General features: G+C 39.1%; 1 protein-coding gene across 1 annotated transcript; it reads left to right on the top strand.

Moving 5' to 3' along the window:
- The first annotated feature begins 16,931 nt into the window (after positions 1 to 16,931).
- LOC110688008 lies at positions 16,932 to 21,540 on the top strand. The gene is made up of 2 exons (XM_021864675.1): positions 16,932 to 18,089; positions 20,619 to 21,540. Exons 1-2 carry the CDS (start codon positions 17,451 to 17,453, stop codon positions 21,258 to 21,260), a joined length of 1,281 nt encoding a protein of 426 aa, XP_021720367.1. The 5' UTR covers positions 16,932 to 17,450; the 3' UTR covers positions 21,261 to 21,540.
- The last annotated feature ends 648 nt before the right edge of the window (positions 21,541 to 22,188 follow it).

The following is a 22,188-nucleotide window of genomic DNA, read 5'->3' as shown; positions in this document are numbered from 1 at the left end:
GCAAAATTATTTTCACTCCATTGCTATTTAATTGTGGTTTAGAATTAAATAATGAGTCCATTCGATTTGTGAAAATATTCAAAACAGGGTATCAAGACCATGTCTTGGATAAAGAAACACATGTTAAGTGAACAATGAATATTTAAATCGAAAATTGTCCCTAATCGTGGTCATCTAACTGATGGACGATTGATGACCACCAGAGATTAGTGTGTAGTATGATTTACAGCACCGTTTCTTGTGCTGTAAGGACGTAATGGTCATAAATCATTTGCACAAGTGCGAGTTCGGAACTGCACTAGAAAGACCTATGAGAGTACTTTAAGAGATTTAAAATTGTCATAAGTACATTTCTCATTATAGCTATCGGAACCTGTTTCCTCAACCATGAGTGTTGTGAAGTTTTCTTGTTTGAGTACTAGTCTCCTTAATGTTGCCTAACATCTGCCATAACTGGGGATCATAATGGGAACACTTAGGAGATTAGGTCCACTTAGTAAGAGAAACTTACAATGCAAGACTGGGAATGTCCCCCTATTGACAATAGGGAAAATGTCTTTGTTGTTTACAAGGCCGCTCGAAGAGCGAGACTGTGAAAATGCATGGTTGTGCTCAGATGGATTTTAGAAATCATCTACTTATTGACAATCGAACTCGGAGATCAAGAAACACTTCTGAACAGAATAAGGATGACGATGAATCTTACCTTATAGTTCACGAAGAGACATTAAGCGACATGGGAAATGGGTTATTACACTGTATGCACACTTGTCTAGAAGGACAAGTGGGAGATTAAAAGGAATGGTGTCCTTCCAACAAGTGTTCTTCAGTAAGGTCAAGTGATCGGAATGCCTAGCTTGCTGCCAGCCCAGCATCCCTCTTATGCCGGTTTTGGATTAGGGGATTATTGCTTGGATCAATGGCTTGGGGATCAAGGCAATGATCCCCCCCCCCAAGCCTTTGGTCCTCACCTAACTCTCTCTCACTCCTTGACACTTGTTGCATTGTGATTTATTTGATTATTAATTTATTTTGGAATTAAATTAATTATCAAAATTATTCATTCTCCCACATTGGTTGGGAAATGAAGTTCAAGGGTTCATTTCCCTATAAGTACCAAAGTTTGGGTATTTGGGAAAAATATAACCTTGAGTGGAATTAAAAGGAAACTCTTGATTTGAGTAAACCTTGATTCGTAAAACTCATAGTTTTATTTGTCCGGGTCTCGACTAAACTTCGAGACTTAGGACGCTCGGGTTGGGTTCAAGGGTACGATCCCGTTGGAGACCTCGTATTTTCGGGGTTCAAGTAAGAGCTCATTGTTGAGCGAAGCACGCGTCAAAGGTATAATCTTTTATCCTTTCTTGTGTTTAATTATGTTTTGCTTATAATTGCATTTATTATGGGGGCGGGTCTTGGTGGGTTTCTTTCCGCGTAGTGTGGGTCACTACGAAACCCAACAGCGGTATCGGAGCCACGCTCCGTTTAATTTGTGCAATTATTGATTAATTAAGGTGTTTTAAAGTAAGATTTAATTTCTGGTTTTACCTTTCTAATTAGATTAGAAGCTCGTTTTAATTAATTTTAAAACTCGTATTTTTATCGATTTGGATGTCGAACCCAGATTTTGGCTCAAAAATACACATTCTGAAACAGATTCAACCCTTTTTAAGGGCTGTCCAGAAGCCAAATTCGAACCAGGAACCCAAGTTTTTGGGGTTTTTTCGTTTTTCAATGAAAATTTTAAATCTTTTTAAGCCTTGATTAATGCAAGCATTACAAGGTTAGATTAAATGCATTATTGCATCCCTAATCTACTGCTACTTTAATTATTCTTGAGCATAATTATGGAGTTTTAATTAGTGCTTGAGTTGATATGCCTTTTTCACACAAACTTGTTTTTTCACAATTATGCAAATAAATGGCATTAATGTGTGAATGTTTGATGTGAATGTGTAATTTTAAGTTCCCAAGTATGTTAAAGTTCTAATCTTTAAAGGTTTAAATGATTGGAACTCTAACCCTAAATTCCATACTGAACAAAGTTCGGATTTTTTCATTTTGGTTGATTAAAATCCCTGAAGTTCAAATACTTGTGAGTAAAATTTTGATTATTCTTCATATTGGAAGATGTAATCTTGTTATTTTACACAAGTATTAAAGTTGGAAAATTTTTATCATTAGATGGTTAATTTATTTTTCCAACTCCCATTTTTCAAATCCATTATTAATTTGCATATTGGCTAAATTAATTATGGACATAGCTATTTCAATTTTAAGCATAAAGGAAGACCTAAATTGTTTCAAAAATAAATTTTTTGGATGATTTAGGCTTGTGCACCGTTAAAATTGAATTTAATTAAGTTGGACTTATTTTATTTTAATATTTTTTGCCCTTAAATTAATTCTAAAATAAATTTAGATTAATTTTATGTCACACGTAAATCGGGATTAAAATCCTGAGAAATGGCTCGCAAATCAAGGCATGGTGCGCACCCACCAAGCACTTGTGTGGGGTTTTTTTTTGCTTAATTTTGAGCTATGTAATTTTGCGAAAATTTTGTCGTTTTAAATTATTTATGTAATTATTTTAATGAGGTTAGACCTCGATTTTTCGGCTTTTGCAAAATTTTTGATTTTGACAAATTATGGGTTATGCCGACTTAATTAATCGAATTAATTAAGTGTGGATGCGAAATTTAGTGGGAGCTTAGTTAATTACGTGAGCAATTTGCTTTTAGAAATAATGAATTAAACAACTTTGACTAGTTTTAATTAGGCACGTTAATCGGATTAACCACCTAAGTTAGTTACTAGTTTTGCGTGTTTAATTATGTATTTCGTAATTTGCATGGGCCATTCACAAATAGTGAATGGGTGAATGGAAGATTGTTTTCAAAACAGGTAATTGAAAATGGCAACTAGTAGGGCCCGACTAGGATAGAAAATACGGACTGCGTTCCGTTATGTATTTTTGTACTATTAGATTAATCTTAGTCGTACTAGCTACTATTAGATTAATCTTAGTCGTACTAGCTAGTTATTTTATTTTGGCAAAGATGTCTCAAGACGACGTTTCGATGAAGACGAGCCAAGATGAAGACCTGTGGAAATTGAAGATTTCAAGGAGTCATGCTAGTTGCCAAATGCATCTATTATATGCTTTATATATATATTATTGTTACATATGAATGTTAGATGCATGTCTAGGATTTCATATGTTGCGACGATTAGTTAAGTTCACTTAAATCAACCGACATAGAAACCCTAGGTCCCTTATTAAAATTGAGCTAAAATTTGTCGTTCCAAGAACAACACTTACCGAACTAATGCGCGTATGTGATGGGCTACGCCAAAGGGAGGCATCACTACTTCCCTAGGAACGTAAGGTATACTAGGTATACAAGTTGTCTTGGTTAAGCTCAACGATATCAGTAAGGAGTCCTTAGATGTCGTGGCAAAAGAGATAAAATGTCAAGGATGCATTAGATGCGACATTTTATCAAACCGAGAGTAGCTTGGAGCTATTAGCAATTGGATTGCTTACCTTAAGATATTTAATGATTAAGACAAGCCAAAGCATGCTTAACCATTTCTTGATCTTTGGGATCTCGGAATCATTTTATTCTCACCCATAAGGGACAATTTATTAATGTGTGGATAAAATGCTCAATAAGATTGAAAATATGCATGAACGCTTTTAAATTTCAACTTATTGATTTATGAATGGTTTTTCATTTCAAATTCTTTGAATTGTAGAAAAATGTCTGCAAGTAACTCAAACAACAACCAAATGTGCCCGGAACTCCCCGAAAAGTTGGTCTTTTCCTTAAACTTGGTCAACTTCAAGGAATAGGAGGAGGAACTCAGGAGAACTCTTTGGAATTGTTCCTTGGAGTATACTCTTGATACTCCCATTCCAAGCTTCTTAGCCAAAAGGATCATGACCGATGAGGCTCATGAAGAATGGTCTTCCAATTGCAAAAGGGTCTCACGACTTATGGCAAATTCCATCCCGAAAGATTGGAAGGAAACCCTTTCCTCCTACCTTCCGGACATGTTCCTCAAAGCACTTGAGGACGTTGTCAATGTAAGAGTAACCAAGAGTGACAATGGCAACTTTGATGGACTCGTGTTTGACTTGACTAGGTTACTCTCAAACATGAGGATAAAGCCACCACACGTGGGATGTCTTGCTAAGGAAAGGCGTTGGCTTTGGACCAAGGTCTACAATGCCAAATTAAGACCCGGCATACCCCTCCGACCTCATGTGCTTGGAATGACTAGGCTCTTCAAACACATGCAGCTTCTCGGAATCTCATTGGAGGATGAGATGGCGGGGCATATCTTGCTTGCTTCGCTCCACTCGGGCTATGATGCACTTAGAGTGCATATAGTTGCAAGAAAGGAGACACGCTCCTCAATGGAGGTGGTGCAACTACTCAGCCGAGCCACTGCATGTGGAATGACCAAGAGGCTCTTAAGAGCAAGGAGAAGGGAGTTCAAGAAGGTCAAGGAGAAGATGCATTGCTTCTATTGTGGTGGGAAAGGCCACTACAAAAGAGAATGCAAGCTCTTCAAGGAAGAAGATGAAAGAAATAGAGCATCTGCCTCAGGTGTCTTCCTAAACACTTGTGAATTAAGCTTATTATAGGTATTAGATACCAAGTATGACTCACTTTATGTTGCCTTTTCAGGGACCAAGTGAGAAAGCTTATCAAGTGTTGTTGGTGCATGGACAAGTAGACGACAAAGATGGTTTTTCGGTCGTGCTTGCATGCACTATTTTGTCTATGACATGTAATTAAACTAATCTTAGTTTTTCATCATGCTTTTGAACATACTATGATCTATGGTGTTGGACACCTAGTTATTTTACATGTAAGACTTTGACAATAGTTGTTTCAAAATTGTCTTGCAAATATATGTTCAATGGAAATTGCATGTTTTTACATATGATTAGACAAAAGATGATACCAATAACTAAGACATATAAGAATTCAGCTTCGTTAATCAACATTAGTAGATATGGCTATATCTACTTAATGTCAAATAAATCTGAATCCTTTAAGAAATTCAAAGAATTTTAGATAGAAGTTGAGAATCAACTTGGCAAGAAAATTAAAGCACTTCGATCGGATCAAGGTGGCGAATATTTGAGCCATGAATTCGACGATCACTTGAAAGAAAATGGTATTCTTTCAGAGTTGACACCTCCCAGAACTCCTCAATGGAACGGAGTTTCCGAACGGAGGAATCGAACCTTGTTAGACATGGTTCGATCAATGATGGGTCTTAGTGAACTTCCTATCTCTTTCTGGGGACATGTGCTACAAACCGCGGCACTAACACTAAACCGCACTCCGTCAAAAGCTGTTGAAAAGACTCCATATGAATTATGGACTAAGAAACCTCCTAGGTTGTCTTTTCTCAAGATTAGGGGATGCGAAGCATATGTCAAGCGATTAATTTCGGACAAACTTCACCCCAAATTGGATAAGTGTTTCTTTGTGGGATATCCAAAAGAAACCAAAGGGTATTAATTCTACAATAAATCCGAGAACAAAGTGTTTGTTGCTCGTGATGGTGTCTTTTTGGAGAAGGAACAACTTTCCAAAAAGACAAGTGGGAGGAAAATCGAACTCGACGAAGTTCGAGAGGACGAGCAACAATGTCAACCTGATAAAACTGACAATCTAAGTGCTTTGGAAGCAGCTGGGAAGATTGGTCAGAATTAAACAGACAATGTAAATGCTCAACCTATTACCCTTCGTAGGTCGCAACGGTAAAGATCTCAACCAGACAGATACCTTGGTATTCTCTTAACCGATGATCAAGACATCCTAGTTATGGATGGAGATGAGCCAGCGACATACAAGCAAGCTATGACGAGCCCCGACTCTGCTAAATGGCAAGAGGCCATGAAATCCGAGATGGATTCCATGTCTGAAAATCAAGTCTGGGACTTAGTGAATTTGCCCGAGGGTTACACACCCATTGGTTGCAAATGGATCTTCAAATTGAAGATAGACAAGGATGGAAATGTATCGATATACAAGGCTAGACTGGTGGCAAAAGGTTATAGGCAAATCCACGGGATTGACTATGATGAAACCTTTTCACCGGTGGCAATGCTAAAGTCTGTCCGGATTATTCTAGCAATTGCTACATATTACGATTATGAAATATAGCAGATAGATGTCAAAACCGCCTTCCTGAATGGGATTTTGGAAGAAACTGTGTACATGACACAGCCAGAAGGTTTTGTCGATCCGAGCAACGCTGGAAAGGTTTGCAAGCTAAAGAAGTCCATTTATGGACTAAAGCAAGCCAACAGGAGTTGGAATCTGCGATTTGATGAAGCCATCAGCAAGTTTGGTTTTATCAAGAATTCAAATGAATCTTGTGTATACAAGAAGGTTAGTGGGAGTGACATCGCATTCCTAGTCCTATATGTCGATGACATACTGCTCATTGGAAACAGCACAAAACTACTAGAGTCCGTAAAGGGCTGGTTGGGAAAGTACTTTTCAATGAAGGACTTAGGAGAGGCACAGTACATATTAGGCATCAAGATCTACAGGGATAGATCTAAGAGGATGATTGGAATGAGCCAGAGTACTTACATTGATAAAGTACTAGCGCGATGCAACATGGATAAAGTAACTCTTAGCAAGAAACAGTGTCCACAGACACCTGCTGAGCGAGAGAGAATGGATCAGATGCCATATGCTTCGCTAATTGGGTTTATTATGTATGCCATGATATGTACCAGGCCAGATGTCTCGTATGCCTTGAGTGCTACGAGTCGATACCAATTAAACCCAGGAGAGGTGCATTGGACTGCGGCAAAAAATATCCTAAAATACCTGAAAAGGAACAAGGATAAATTCCTGATTTATGGTGGCCATAAAGATCTGGTTGTTGAAGGTTACACCGACGCTAGCTTCCAGACTGACTGAGACGACTTCAAGTCATAGTCAGGGTACATATTTTGCCTAAATGGAGGAGCATTGAGCTGAAAGAGTGCCAAGCAGAGCACAACTGCAGACTCTACAACTGAAGCCGAATACTTGGCTGCTTTAGAAGCTGCTAAGCAGGCTGTTTGGATTCAGAAGTTCGTCAGTGAACAATGGAGCTATCGCTCAGGCTAGAGAGGCAAGAGAGGACCAGAAGGTCAAACATGTCCAAAGGCGATTTCACATGATAAGGGAATGGAAATCCGAGGGTGAAATCAGAATTTACAAGAGCGGCATGGATGATAATGTAGCTGATCCTTTGACTAAACCTTTGCCTCCAGTGAAACACAATAAGCACGTTGAGGCAATGGGAATCAAGCACGTTGGAGATTGGCTTTGAAATTCCCTGTACATGTGTTTTAATTAAACTGGTTGATTTAATGTAAGACACTGTATTAAAACCATTCATTCATGGAGTAATTAATTTTTGTGCAAAATTATCATTCACTCCATTTCTATTTAATTATGGTTTAGAATTAAATAATGAGTCCATTCGATTTGTGGAAATATTCAAAACAGGGTATCAAGACCATGTCTTGGATAAAGAAACACCTGTTAAGTGAACATTGAATATTTAAATCAAAAGTTATCCCTAATCGAGGTCATCTAACTGATGGACGATTGATGACCACCAGAGATTAGTGTGTAGTATGATTTACAACACCGTTTCTTGTGCAGCAAGGACATGATGGTCATAAATCATTTGCACAGGTGCCAGTTTGGAACTGCACTGGATTGACCTATGAGAGTACTTTAAGAGATTCAAAAATTGTCATAAGTACATTTCTCATTATAGCTATCGGAACTCGTTTCCTCGACCATGAGTATTGTGAAGTTTTCTTGTTTGAGAACTAGTCTCTTTGATGTTGCCTAACGTCTGCCGTAACTTGGGATCATAACGGGAACACTCGGGAGATTAGGTCCTCTTAGTAAGAGAAACTTACAATGCAAGACTGGGAATGTCCCCCTATTAACAATAGGGAATATGTCTTTGTTGTTTACAAGGCCGCTCGATGAGTGAGACTGTGAAAATGCATGGACGTGCTCACATGGATTTTAGAAATCATCTGTTTATTGACAGTCGAACTCGGAGATCGAGAAACACTTCAGAACGTAATAAGGATGACGATGAATCTTACCTTATAGTTCACGAACAGAAATTCAGCGACATAGGAAATGGGCTATACACTATATGCACACTTGTCCGGAAGGACAAGTGGGAGATAGAAAGGAATGGTGTCCTTCCAACAAGTGTATTTTATTCTGATAGAGGGTTCAGAATTATTACAGAGCTAATTCTTCAGTAAGGTCAAGTGATCGGAATGCCTAGGTAAAGGCCGCTTCCGATCAGTAATATTAAGGTATACTTAATATTACAGCTTAATCTTAACTGAACCCTACGGGTCAAACCCAATCGAACTACCGATCCGAGACGACGAATTAATCCGAAGGATTTAATTAGTCGACGGAGTTTTACGAATATAGACGTCGGATATCGAGCTTAGAGCGCCGAGACCGAGCGTCGTAAAATCACAAGCAATAAGTACGAGCATAGCCATAGCTAGGCTGGGTTAGATCATGGTAAGCCTAGGCGCACCATGTATGTGTTAGGCGCACCATGGTGTGCTAGGCGCGCCATACGTGCTAAGTGCACAAGGCAGCCCATTGCAGCCTTCGCATGGCATGGAAGCACCATCGTAGGCCACACGCACCATGCACAACACTATCGCATGGCTAGGTCTATGTGTGTGTGTGCGTGTGCATGTGCTTAGGACCATCGCAGGCCACACGCACCAAGAACAACCATCGCAGTGCTGGGCACTTGCAGCAGCAGCCTCGCACAGCATTACCATGCCTGGCATCGCCCTGTGCGTGTGCGTGTGCGAAAGCCAGTGCATGCTGGCTAGCAAGCAGCAGTAGCGAAGGGTGCTTGTGCGTATGCGTGCGACTGGGAGTGCGAAGGCCTGCGTGTGTGTATGTGCGATAGCGAGAGTGGCAAGGGCCAACGCTAGCAGCTAGCAGCGCCTAGCACTAGCACTAGCGCGCAGCGGCAGCACAAGCATCGCCCAGCACAACACGCATATGCTGGCTGGGGTGATGCGGGGCTTGCTGGCTGGTGCTAGCTGGTAGCACTAGCTGGCTGCCAGCCCAGCATCCCTCCTATGCCAGTTTAGGATGAGGGGACCATTGCTTGGAGCAATGGCTTGGGGATCAAGGCAATGGTCCCCCCCCCAAGCCTTTGGTCCTCACCTAACTCTCTCTCTCTCTCCTTGACACTTGTTGCATTGTGATTGATTTGATTATTAATTTATTTTGGAATTAAATTAATTATCAAAATTATTCATTCTCCCACATTGGTTGGGAAATGAAGTTCAAGGGTTCATTTCCCTATAAATACCAAAGTTAAGGTATTTAGGAAAAATATAACCTTGAGTGGAATTAAAAGGCAACTCTTGATTTGAGTAAACCTTGATTTGTAAAACTCATAGTTTTATTTGTTCGGGTCTCGACTAACCTTCGAGACTTAGGACACTCGGGTCGGGTTCGAGGGTATGATCCCGTTGGAGACCTCATATTTTCGGGGTTCAAGTAAGAGCTCATTGTTGAGCGAAGCATGCGTCAAAGATAATCATTTATCCTTTCTTGTGTTTAATTATGTTTTGCTTGTTAATTGCATTTATTATGGGGGCGGGTCTTGGCGGGTTTCTTTCCACGTAGTGTGGGTCACTACGAAACCCAACATAACACGCGCAAACTAGTAACCAACTTAGGTGGTTAATCCGATTAACGCTCTTAATTAAAACTAGTCAAAGTTGTTTATCATTTTATGTGATTAAGACGTAATTAGTTCAAGTAATTAACGAAGCTCCCTCTAAATTCCGCATCCAACTTAATTATTCCAATTAATTAAGCTGGTTAACCCATAATTTGCCAAATTATTTTGCAAGAGCCGGCAAAATCGAGGCCTAGCCTCATTAAAATAATTAAATAATTAAATAATTAAAACGGCAAAATAGCAAAACACATAGCCCAACGATGCCCTAGACGCCCAAGTGCCTTGCACCAAGGCTTGAGGTGCCTTGCGTGGCCACACCCGCACAACCACTTGTGGCCCAAGCACGTGGGAGTGATCTGAATGTCGCATACACGTTACACCGGCCACATCAGCGCACTTGCACTCACACAAGACGTGGTCTCAAAGGTTCTACGTCATGCAAGCTTATGTTGCCTAGCAACACATCGTAGCACCAACGCACCCTTATTGTAACACCTTGTGCGCATCACCCTTACATCCTCGATGCACCAAACATGCACACACCGCACTATGCGTGTAGCAACACGCGTGCACCAAGCCCAAACCCGCCACACATTAGCATCACTTCGAGGCATTAGCAACCCATGCACACCACGGCAGCCACATGTGGGTTGCGAGAGCAGCTCGGCTAGCCATGTGGTGTGCTTTAGCGGTCATTGCCTCGATTTGCGTGCTTTTATCTCGGGATTTTAATCCCGATATGTGTGTCACATAAAATCGATTCTAAATTTACTTTAGAACCAACGTTGAGCAAGAATGAAAATATAACAAGTCTAACTTAAATAAATTCAATTTTATAGTGCACAAACCAAAATTATTCAAGAACCATTCTTTAAATCAATTTTCGGTTCATCATGATGCTACAAAATGAAGGGCTATACTCATAACTAATTTAACCATACATAAATTAATAATGAGATTTGACAAAATTAAAGAGGTTGGAAAAATAAACTCATTCATCTAATGAAAAATTTCCAACTCTAACTTGTGTATAATTGAAAAGTTACATCTTCCTATATGAAGATTAATTAAATTTCAATCACAAGTTTTGAACTTTTAAGACTTTAATCAACTCAAAAAAAATTAAATCCAAAATTAGTTCAACATGGAATTTAGAAATCAAAGTTCCACCAAATAAACAATTAAAGATTGGATATTTAACATATTAGGGACTTCAAAATTACACATTCACCATAAGCAATTAATTCGCAAAATTGTGAAATTTCAAGTTTATGTGAAAAATAAACTCACCAAATTAAGCACCAATTATGACTTCATAAACATGCTTAATAAGGTTTATTATTGCAGTAGATTAGTGATGCAACCATACATTTAATCTATCTTTAACATGCCATAATTAATCAAGGTTTAAAGATTTAAAATTTTTCGTCAAAAACGAAAAACCCCTCGGGTGGATTTTGGCTTCTGGACAGCCCACATAAAGGGTCAAAATCGATTTAGAACATCGATTCCACCCAAAAATCACTATTTTTGAGTCAAAAACTGGGTTCATTGGCCAAAATTAGTATAAATACGAGATTAAAACGAGCTTCTAATCTAATTAGAAAGCAAAACAAGAATTTAAATCCATTTTAAATCACTGATGTGTGGCATTTATGCCACCATTCTAACCCTTTTCACTACCGATTTCCCCCTGATTTGTCACTTGCTTATGCCTCTTTTCACCCCTTTTATCTTGATTTTAGTCACTTTATCTCCCTCTCGTATTTTTCCTCCCCTTTTGTCTTTTCTTCTAGTTTTTACCTCCTTTTTGTGTGTTTTAACAGCTCCGAGCGCTCATGTGCGAATCACAAATTAATAGCTCGAGTGGAGATGCCAAAATAGAGAGGGCGCGCGGGCTTGTAAGCCGCGGGCGCGGACAGGAAAACCCTGAAGCCAGCAGAAGAAAGTGGAGATGGCGAGTCGCGGGCGCGGATCATAGAGGCCGCGGGCGCGGCAGAGAAGCCCCGCGGGCAGGACATTTTCCCCCGCGGGCGCGGCATTCTGGGTTTGACGAGGCTATTTACCCAGCTTGGAGAGGGCGCGGCTGCCTGTTCGGAGAGCCCTCTCCCATGCCCTTTTTCTTCCTTTTGGTAGAAGACTATAAATAGTCTCTTGCTTGAGTTTTTAAGGCATTGACTATTCCATTGGCCAAAAAAAAAATCATTTTTAGAGAGAGAAGTTCATGGTTTCTAGAGAGAGAAAACACTAGTGTGAATCAATCTTTGTAATCAAATATTCAAGCTTTCTTCTAGATTGTTGCTACTACTTTGATGATTGGGTAATCTTTCATCTTTATAATATCAATCTTTACTTTTATTTCTCTAGTTTTTGATCTTCTTTGCTTTATTGTTCTTACTTGAGTTTACCTTCATAAATATTCAAGCTTTATTAGTTTCTTTGATTTCCTTTCAAGTTAGAATCATGTTAGGTTGTGTTGATATTGAATACTTGCTTATGTTAGTTGTTATGGAAATTCCCTTCCTTCTAGCTTAGGTTTTTAGCTAGGGAAGGGGGCGAAAATCATGTGTATTTGAATATCTATTGATTATTGATTGGGACTTATTCTTGAGTTGATGATTTGAGCTATAATATGCTTGGAGTTAGTGTGTGCACCTCTAATCCCAAGAGTCTAGCCCTTGATTGAATGCATGAGAATGATTTAATCTAGGTGTGAATGATTTCATCGACTTTCTTGAGTAGTTGAATGAGAATGAACTATCTTAGGTAGAGTTTATACTCCTAGAATCGGTTTCCTTTCGGTTTTCATTAGTGCTCCTTGTTCATGATTTAATCCCCCTCTCCCTAGTGCTTTTGTCATTGTTATCTCTCTAATCTTGTCCATTTATTTGCTTCTAAGAGTGTTTAATCTATTTTCCTTGTTTTTAGTTTAGTCTAGGCTCAAATAGTAGTTGGTTTGTCCTAAGGATTCTTCAAACACAAATTCAAATACCCCTTTTTGTTACTAGCAATTTCTCCTCGATTTCGTATTAATTGTGCTAAACCCCCGTTTCCTTGGGAATCGACCCTACCTTACCGCTATCTAAAACAAAATTGATAGAGTTAGGATAGGAGTTATAAATTGTAATTTTGATCTACGATAGTAAACTAACGACCTATTGTCCACCGATCAATCACCTCAATTAATTATTAGAGCGCGGCTCCAATACCGGTGTTGGGTTTTGTAGTGTTCGACACTACGCGGAAGAGAAACCCGCCCAAGACCCGCCCACTAATTAAAGCAACTAAACATGCAATCACATAATTAAACAACAAAAGAGAGAGAAAGAGAAATGACATTCTTACCCTCGACGCGTGCTTTGCTCGCTTATGAGCTCTTACTTCAAAGCTCTAGCATCGCAAGTGCGAAGGCCTCCGACGGCTCACACCCTTGACCCCGAGCAGTCTTTATCCCGAAGGTTAGTCGGGACTTCACCAAATAAAAAGTACAGTATTATAAACTTAAAGGTTTTCTCACTTTCAAGGAGATGCCTTATTGAGTTCAACTCAAGTGATTTTTCCCAAACCCAAAAGTTAGGTATTTATAGGGAAGGGAGACTTGATCTCCCTTCTCCCATCAATGTGGGAGAATTGCATTTTTCTTCAATTTATTTTAATTAAAAACAAATTAAAATGCAAAGCAATCAACAAGCTCCAAGAGGCATTAGGAGAGCATGGGTAGGTGAGGACCACTAAGGGGGGAGGGGACCAAAACTCCTTTCTCCCCAAGCCAAACACCAAGACCAGTCCCCACAATTGACCGGTGCTGACCACGCCGTCCACGCCACATGGCTGGCTGCCTGCCTGCCTTGGCTACCAAGGTTGCCCAGCTGGCGCCTAGCACCAAGGCTGGGCTGCTCAGCCAGCTCGCACACGCATGCGTGCAGCAAGCAGGCCACGCATGCAATGCGAGCTGCTGCTGCAAAAGGTGTGGCCTAGCTGTTGCTTGGTGCTGCTACGCTAGCAAGCACGCACAGCTACACACACGCACACACAGCACGCTGCTAGCGATGCATGTGATGTGCGAGTGCGATGCTACTGCGATGCTGCGAGGGGCTGGGCGCTAGGCCTAGCATGCTTGTAAGCACGCATAGCCATATCACGCATACGCATAGCACCATGCTTGCGATGCTTACATGCTAAGCGCAGTCTAGCTGCGGCTATGCGTGTGGCTGGGTGCGATGCCCACCACGCTAGCATGCATGCGGTTGGTGCCCTCGCCTAGCCTTGCACTCGCATGGCTAGGCCAATGCGAGGCTACGACTAGGCTCATACTTGTCACTTACTTGATTCTACGTCTCGTCGAGTTCTAAATTCGACTTGACTTGCGACGCTCGGTGCTCGATATCCGACGTCTTTGTTCGTAATACTCTAATGACTCATCTAATCCTTCGGATTGATTCGTCGTCTCGAATCGGTTATTCGATTGGGGTGCGACCCGAAGGGTTCAGTCAAGATTAAGCTGTAATATTAATTACCCATTAATATTACTGATCGGAAGCAGCCTTCACCTAGGCATTCCGATGACTTGACCTCGTTAAAGAATTAGCTTTCTAATAATTCTGAACCCTCTATTGGAATATACACTTGTTGGAAGGACACCATTCCTTTCAATAACCATCTTTTGGTTAAGCATATGTGTGGGGACTCAACTATAATTTGGTTATGTGTATCAACAAAGGTATTTTAGGTTTTCTGTTTATGTTTTCTATAAAAAAAAAATAAAAAATAAAAAATAAAAAATCTTTTGAACCTCAAAGGTAGTCAGACATGTAATGATAGCTATGGTCAGATTAGTTCTGTTTTAATAATTGATATTTAATTAAAAGAGCATTTTGAATTACAGCATGAATGATATTCTAGCACATTCGGGTCAAGAGTATGTTTTAGAGGTTTATGTACACATTGAACCATTCATGAATGACATCCTTAATCCATCAAAGAGAATGTGATTTAATCATATGAAATGAAATTTCGTTTTTACCTCAACAATGTTAAAATTGGGGCAAATCAAACAGTCCATTTCAAAATTAGAAAAGTCCCCTCATCATTTAGATTTATTAACAAAATATGATCCCTCAAATTGAATTATTGAGATCTCAGGGACTCCATATTGCCAAAATAGAACACAAATAAGAGACTCACTTATCATGTTCAGGACATGGTCCCTCGAACACTTATCATCGAGACTACATTCATTTATTTAGTATTGTCATCATCCATCAACCACCAGAAACCCAACATACACCATATTAAAAGGGCTCACTAATAACAAATAACGACATCAACAACATCAACAACAAACATAGTTACCAAATCAAAGATGCCAACAAATTCAACAATTCCATCAACAAGAAAATTTACACATCCCCTAGCTAGAAACATATGTTACAAGCAATCAATTAGGCACACACAATCCTTCATCTCAATGCAAATAACAAATTATCATATAACCAAAGACTCAATTTCACAATGCCCCAACAATTAACAATTACGATCAAAACTAATCAATAAAAATAAGGGTTTAGAAATTATTTTGCTATATATTTAATCAGTTGGGAGGAATTTTGGGTGATATTCCCTTACGAAACTCAAGTCACATAATTGAACTCTTCCTCGACAACAGAGTTATCAGATATGACTCTTTTATTTCTAAATTTATGCTCAATGTTAGGAAACCTTATAGGAAATAAAGACCATTGGGACTCTATCTCTTCCACTACTGGAGGAGGCTTGGGTTTCCCCTCATTCATAGTAGGGGGAGGCCCGGTTTTCCCCTTAGTCGTAACTGGAGGAGGATCATTTTTCCCCTCATCATCTACATTAATAACTTTTGCCCCCTTCCCTCACAACTTTCTTAGAGTTTGGCAAGGTAACATCATTTCTAGTATTTTTTCCCCCTTAAACTGCTCGTGGGTATCTTCTCTTCCGAAACCCTCCCTTTTTTCTTCTCTTCTTCTTCATCATCAATAGATTTGAGAACTTTACCGAGAGTGGTGAGGGAATTTTCACTCAGAACGTCACCCCCTTTGCCAGAAGTGAAGAAAGTTCTAAGCCACGAAGACCCTTGATCAAATGCATCGTTTAACTCGTCTACAAGATGGATTTCAGTTGCATTCTTACTTGCGTAAATAGCGTGGGCAAGAGTAAAGATGGTACTGGTTCGGGCCGGCCTGAAGCCCGGTACGACCTAGCACAAAAAAGCACACCACGACACAGACACGAAAAAAGCACGGCACGATACGGTAATGTGTGTGTGGGCTGTGGCCGCCTTTAATTAGGCGAAGCACAAAAAGGCAAGGCACGACACGACCGGGCCCGACACGACAAAGCATGCTAAATCAATTCAATTTTGTTTAGGCACGCAAGTCCGACATTGCCCGACACAATGGCACATGGGCCTGGGCCGTGCACGGGCCAACCTTTTGAAAACTTCGGCCCGGCCCGGCACGACACGAAACTCGTGGGCCGAGCCATGGCCGGGTCTAACTAACCCTAAAGCACGTGAGCCTGGCATGAGGCACGACCCGGCATGGCCAAGAGCCATCTTTAGGTAAGAGGCTCAAGATCTATCAATTTTGTAGGACTCAAAATATGGACTAGTTCTAGGGAATTTTTGTGAAACAAAGAAAGAGAGAAACAAGGAGAGATAGAGAGAGAGAGAGAGAGAGAGAGAGAGAGAGAGAGAGAGAGAGAGAGAGAGAGAGAGAGAGAGAGAGAGAGAGAGAGAGAGAGAGAGAGAGAGAGAGAGAGAGAGAGAGAGAGAGAGAGAGAGAGAAGATGAATCGAGTGGGAAGTAAGGGATGCTCAAAAGGAGATATGCTCGTATTAAGAGAGATAAAACAAGGAAGATGAAGAACAGGAAGAGTTAGGGTTTAATTTTGGAAATATGCGTTGAAGGTTGGATGAATTTAATGAGTTAGTTGGATAATGAATTTAATTTAATTTATTATGTGTAGTGTTTAAAATCTAATTGGGGTTATGAAATTTTAAGTAAGGGTATTTATATAATTTCCCTTAAAAAATTTATTACATTAAAAATAGCAAAATTTGATAAGTTGCAAAACTGTGTAGCGGATATTTGAAAAAAGTTGCAAAATATATAAAATGAAGGTAGTACTATTTTTCCTAAAATACCGCACACGGAGAATTTGAGCAAATAATAAAAAAATGAATAGAGTAAATAAAAAGTGGGATTATAAAGATTTCCTATCGATTTTCTTAAAAAACATAATCATAGTCGTAAATCATTCAACAAATTCGCAAGTCAAACTATATATATTTATGTTGACTCCTACGTATATATTTCTCTGTCCTCATTCCTCAACACCCAAAAAACAAACAATTACGGAGTATAAAACAAATCTATCTCCGCCTCCTCACCAATCACAATCACAATCACAATCACCTCCCCTCAGGCCCCATTCCTCCACCACTTCCAATTCCCCTTAAATTACTTCTCCAAGCCGTCGCATATCCGCCTGAATTTCTCCGCTGCTTTAATTCCTCCGACGCCTAAATCATCCCTCCTTCATCGAGATCTCCGTCGCCAGATCTCCGCAATCGGCACCGCTCCATGATTGGCTCTTAAAATCTTCCAAAAAGGGAAAATCTTGATGGTGCGAAATAGAGAAGAAAGGGAGGATTTAGAGAAGTTTTCATCACCAGTGATTGATAATAACAGTAATAAGGATTCCCAACATTATTATCATCAATCTAATTCAAATATGAAAGATACATCATTCAAAATCATGAGGCTTGTACTATGTTTAGTGGTATTTGTTACGGGTATAGTTATAGGATTAATTTCAGGCTCTCATATTGATGTTGTTGATGACTGGTATATAAATTCTCGGCACAGCCGCCTCGCTGTCGCTGCCGCGCCACAGAATAACATTAGTAGTAGTAGTAGTGTTAGTAGTAGTAACTGCACAATTGTTGACAAACAGCCGAAAATTGATTGTTCGAGTTTGGAGAATTTGGTGCATCCTAAAGAGTTGATTCATGGTTTAAGTGATCGGGAATTGTTTTGGAGGTCATCAATGGTGCCTCGAATTCAAGGGTACCCTTTTAAAAGAGTACCTAAAGTGGCGTTCATGTTCTTGACAAGGGGTCCTTTGCCATTGTTGCCTTTGTGGGAGAGGTTTTTTGAAGGGCATGAAGATTTTTTTTCTATTTACGTTCATACTTTGCCTGGGTTTATACTTAATGTTTCGCCCTATTCCGTCTTCTTCGGCCGCCAAATTCCTAGTCAGGTACGTTGATTCTTTGTGATTTCTTGCTTACATACGATTTTAATATATGTTTGTATTATTTGAAGTCTGGTTTTATTTTCTAATTATATTTAAATAATGTAGCCCTGTTGAGTTTATTGGGTATACTTGATACTGGTGAATTTTATACAAATTGGTCTTAGGTTTGATGGTATAGACACTAGTGAATTTGTTCGAGTTCAGTGTCCCGATTTGAGTTTTTGTCATAATCTATAATTCTTTGAGAGTTACAATCCTAGGGATAGGGACGTAGTGATTGGTTTACTGATGGATTTTCTTGCCATCTAATTGTATAGAAAAATACAAAAATTCCGTGATGTGATGCTTAATTGAAAAGACACCAGTGAATTTGATTAGTGCTAGAATTGAATTTTACGCGTGGTTCTAGAGTGTTTGTGCTGGCTTAATCAACCACCGTCTGAGGATACAATCCTACTATTGGAGAGTTAGAGACGTATTGTTTTGGTGTTCATTTTTTTGTGAACCTTTGGCACTAACTCTGATGGATCATTGCACCATGAATGACACTTGGTTTGCACTTAGTAGTATGTTCTCCTAATCGCGGTTTATGAGATTGTAATAAGTGCAATAAAAATATTTGAATTTTGAAGATGCCTCTGTTTACCAGCTATGCCACCTACTGGTAAAGTCATGGTTCCTGTGGATAGCAAATATAAGCATCAATTGACATAGTTCAAGATATTCTAATCATGAAAGTTGTTGAAAGTAGGTGAATTTATAGTATCCGTTGTCTGTTCTTATGTAACTATTCTTCCGTGAGTGGATTGGTTTATGGAGTTTTGATTATTAATTTCTGAATTTGGTTATTATTTAACAAATGTGCTTAATATGATGATTTTTTGTTTTAGATATCTGTAAACATTAGTGACCCTGACATGTCTAGAACAGAAAACAAGTTTTCCTGAAGTTTAATTGTAATTGATGTGTCTATTAAAATAAATGAAAACTAGACCTATATCTACTACTCGTTCCATCCCTTAATGTTTTTCCTAATTTCCATTTTAGTCCATCAAAGTTTGCACCACTCGACTTTTGTTAGTAACAAACCACAACTTTACTCAAAACGCCCACTACATTTGGCCCATCACTTTCCTCTTCCATCAATTCCTTCCAACCAAAAATTAAAAAGTTACTTTACTCCCAATTGGGCATACAAAAGGGAATAGAGGGAGTTCTTGATATTTAGTACATTTTCCCTTCAACTAGCTTCTAGTATCTATATGCCAATATCCTGGCCTTTACAATTTTTATTTATTTTTTTTATTTTATTTTTTTTGGGGGGTGGGGAGGTGTCACAATGTGTGTAACTGGTGAAGTGGTAATAGCTACCTTATGCAATCCATCCTTTCTGTCAACAGGTTCATTAGTGAGGTAACACTAGAAAAATAATTTGATCATGCAGTTACATCTAGCTGTGTAAAATATTCTATACAGGGATTAGTCTTCGATCCTTGTGGTAGGATGATTACCCATGTGTTCTCATCATTTGCCTGTTAGTCTGTTCAAGAGTTTCTCTTTGTTTGATATAGTTCTTATTTCTCACAGTGCTGATGAAGTTTGAAAGGGTTATGTAGGTAGTTGGGGAGAAATTTGTGTAGGCACTAGCATGGTGTTGGGTCGTTGGGAACGTGACGTCTTGTGATCTCCTGTTAAATATAAGTATTTCTTTTTCTTCACATGATTATCTTGGTCAAACAATAATATGTGGCTGCACGAAGATTTGATTTCCAGCTGTGGTTATTCTTCACCTTTTTTACCTACTTCATCCCTGCCCAATTTTCATCCAATGGTCCATTAATCAGCCTATAATTTAGTTGATTGGCTATTTGGCTGTTGCCTGTTTGCCATGCTAATAAATTCTAATCACTTTTACGACTGTTACCACCTTGTACGCATGAGGCTTGAATATCAATCTAGTAATCATCAGTCATGCTAGTGTAGTTGAGTTGTTTGCAGTGTCTTAGAAACTTGGTACTATTTCCCACTCGATGTTCTAGACAAATTCTTTGACTTGTTTAAAACAATAAATGGTTCAATACATGTATTTTGTAAACCCTTAATTGTGGAGGAAGCACTTTATGGGTGTATGTAACATCTTTGTCAGTGATTGGATTGTTTAGTATCTCCTCCAAAATTTGAGGTTCCATATGCCCCTTATCTAAGATAGATACAAATACAGCTTTGATCTCAGTTATTCATCCTCCATCTGGTTCCCATCTTTCCCTTTCTAGTGTTCATTGATCTGTAATCTGTGAGTCAATTAGAAGAACAATCAACTGAATATTCTTGTGGATGCTTATATTGGGCTAAGATTTTGCTGACCAGTTAAAATAGAGCCACTGTGAAACCCTTAGCTACTCTGCTTTAGTGCTTTTATATACAAGTATTTCTCTTGTCTGTCTGTGATAAGTTCTAATGTTTGTTCGTATATTTTTTTATTAATCTGCTATTTGAAAGCACAAGATTCAATCTTAATGTTGATGCTTGCAGAAAGTTTCCTGGGGTGATATATCTCTGGCAGATGCTGAGAAGAGGCTTTTAGCCAATGCTCTCCTTGACTTTTCAAATGAACGATTTGTGCTTATTTCTGAGAGCTGCATCCCAGTCTACAATTTCCAAACAGTGTACAAATACCTTATAGAATCTGTTCACAGTTTTGTGGAGTCCTATGATGATCCCTCACGTTATGGTCGTGGTCGTTACAGCCGGAGAATGGGACCCAATATTAGGCTCCATCAATGGAGAAAAGGATCTCAGTGGTTTGAAGTCAAGCGAGCTTTGGCTATTGAAATTATATCTGATTACAGGTACTATGATCTTTTCAGAAGATACTGCCATCCATCTTGCTACCCTGATGAACACTATATTCCTACTTACCTCAACATATTCCATCCATACCTCAACGCTAATCGTACTGTGACGTGGGTGGATTGGTCTTTGGGAGGGCCTCATCCGGCGAGTTTTGGTAGAGAAAATATTACAGAAGGTTTCATACAGAATATCAGAAATAATGGGACAGAATGTTGGTATAATTCTCTGAGAACACCTATTTGTTACCTGTTTGCTCGAAAGTTTCGTCCAAGCGCTCTGGAGCCCTTGCTAAACATAAGCTCTAAGGTTATGGGATTTTGACATTTTTCATTGACTCAACTGGAATGGAGCCTCATCCAAAGAGTTTTGGTCTGGATGCTGGTTGGATCAGATTACTTTAGTAAGTGCTGGTCAGCTCTTTCCTTTTTCTCTTTTTTCTTTTGTACAGAAAATTTTGATTGATTTAGGTACGCATTGGAAAGAAAACAATCACGGGAATCTCTATAGTTCTACTCCAGTAATTTATTTGCATAAAATTTAAAGAAGTAAATTGGCCATATCCCTTCACTTAAAGTAATACAAGTATTTAATTATTTTTGTATTTAATCAAATCAAATAGATTAAACTGGATAAAAATTGTGCTACCTAATTTTGCACTATCGCTTTGGGTGCCTTACTATTGGTGGAAATGTTGGTTAACTGTCTGATCAGAAGATTTTTAACAGTCAAAATCAAGGAAAGCCAAATGCAAGCTTCCCTGCATGTGGCTCGGCCAACTGGCCAAGCACCACCAACTTTGGTATGGTGTATTAAAAGTAGGTTTTTTTTTTTTTTTTTTTATTTATTTATTTATTTATTTTTTTTTTTTAATGGTAAGGAGAAGAACCCTTGGTCTAGTATTTACTGGTCAAGACACTTTGAAAGAGTTAGGGATCCCCCAACCTCAAAGTGACTCTAGTAGAGATTGATCCTTAATATGAAGAAGGTGCTAATTTTTCCACTAGATCAAGTTTAGCTTGGTATTTAAAGTAGTTATTCGTTTGGCAATATCTGTTGTTGCTCTCTCTTCTCTTGTTTTCTATATTATACTCGTGTCATTGATTTTCATAAGTCGTACCCAATGTTTTAAAAATTACGGGTACCTCTCAACTAGCACCTTAAGGTTATTCTATCATACCGCTTATAAACTCGTTGCAAAAGAAACTCCACCACTCAGCAGTTGCTACCAGGTGGTTTTATTTATGAATTC

The sequence above is a fragment of the Chenopodium quinoa genome, unplaced genomic scaffold (assembly GCF_001683475.1).
Source record: "Chenopodium quinoa cultivar QQ74 unplaced genomic scaffold, ASM168347v1, whole genome shotgun sequence".
In the NCBI taxonomy this organism is placed as follows: Eukaryota; Viridiplantae; Streptophyta; class Magnoliopsida; order Caryophyllales; family Amaranthaceae; genus Chenopodium; species Chenopodium quinoa.
Note: the sequence above shows the minus strand (reverse complement) of the source record. Positions and strands in the feature narration are given on the sequence as shown.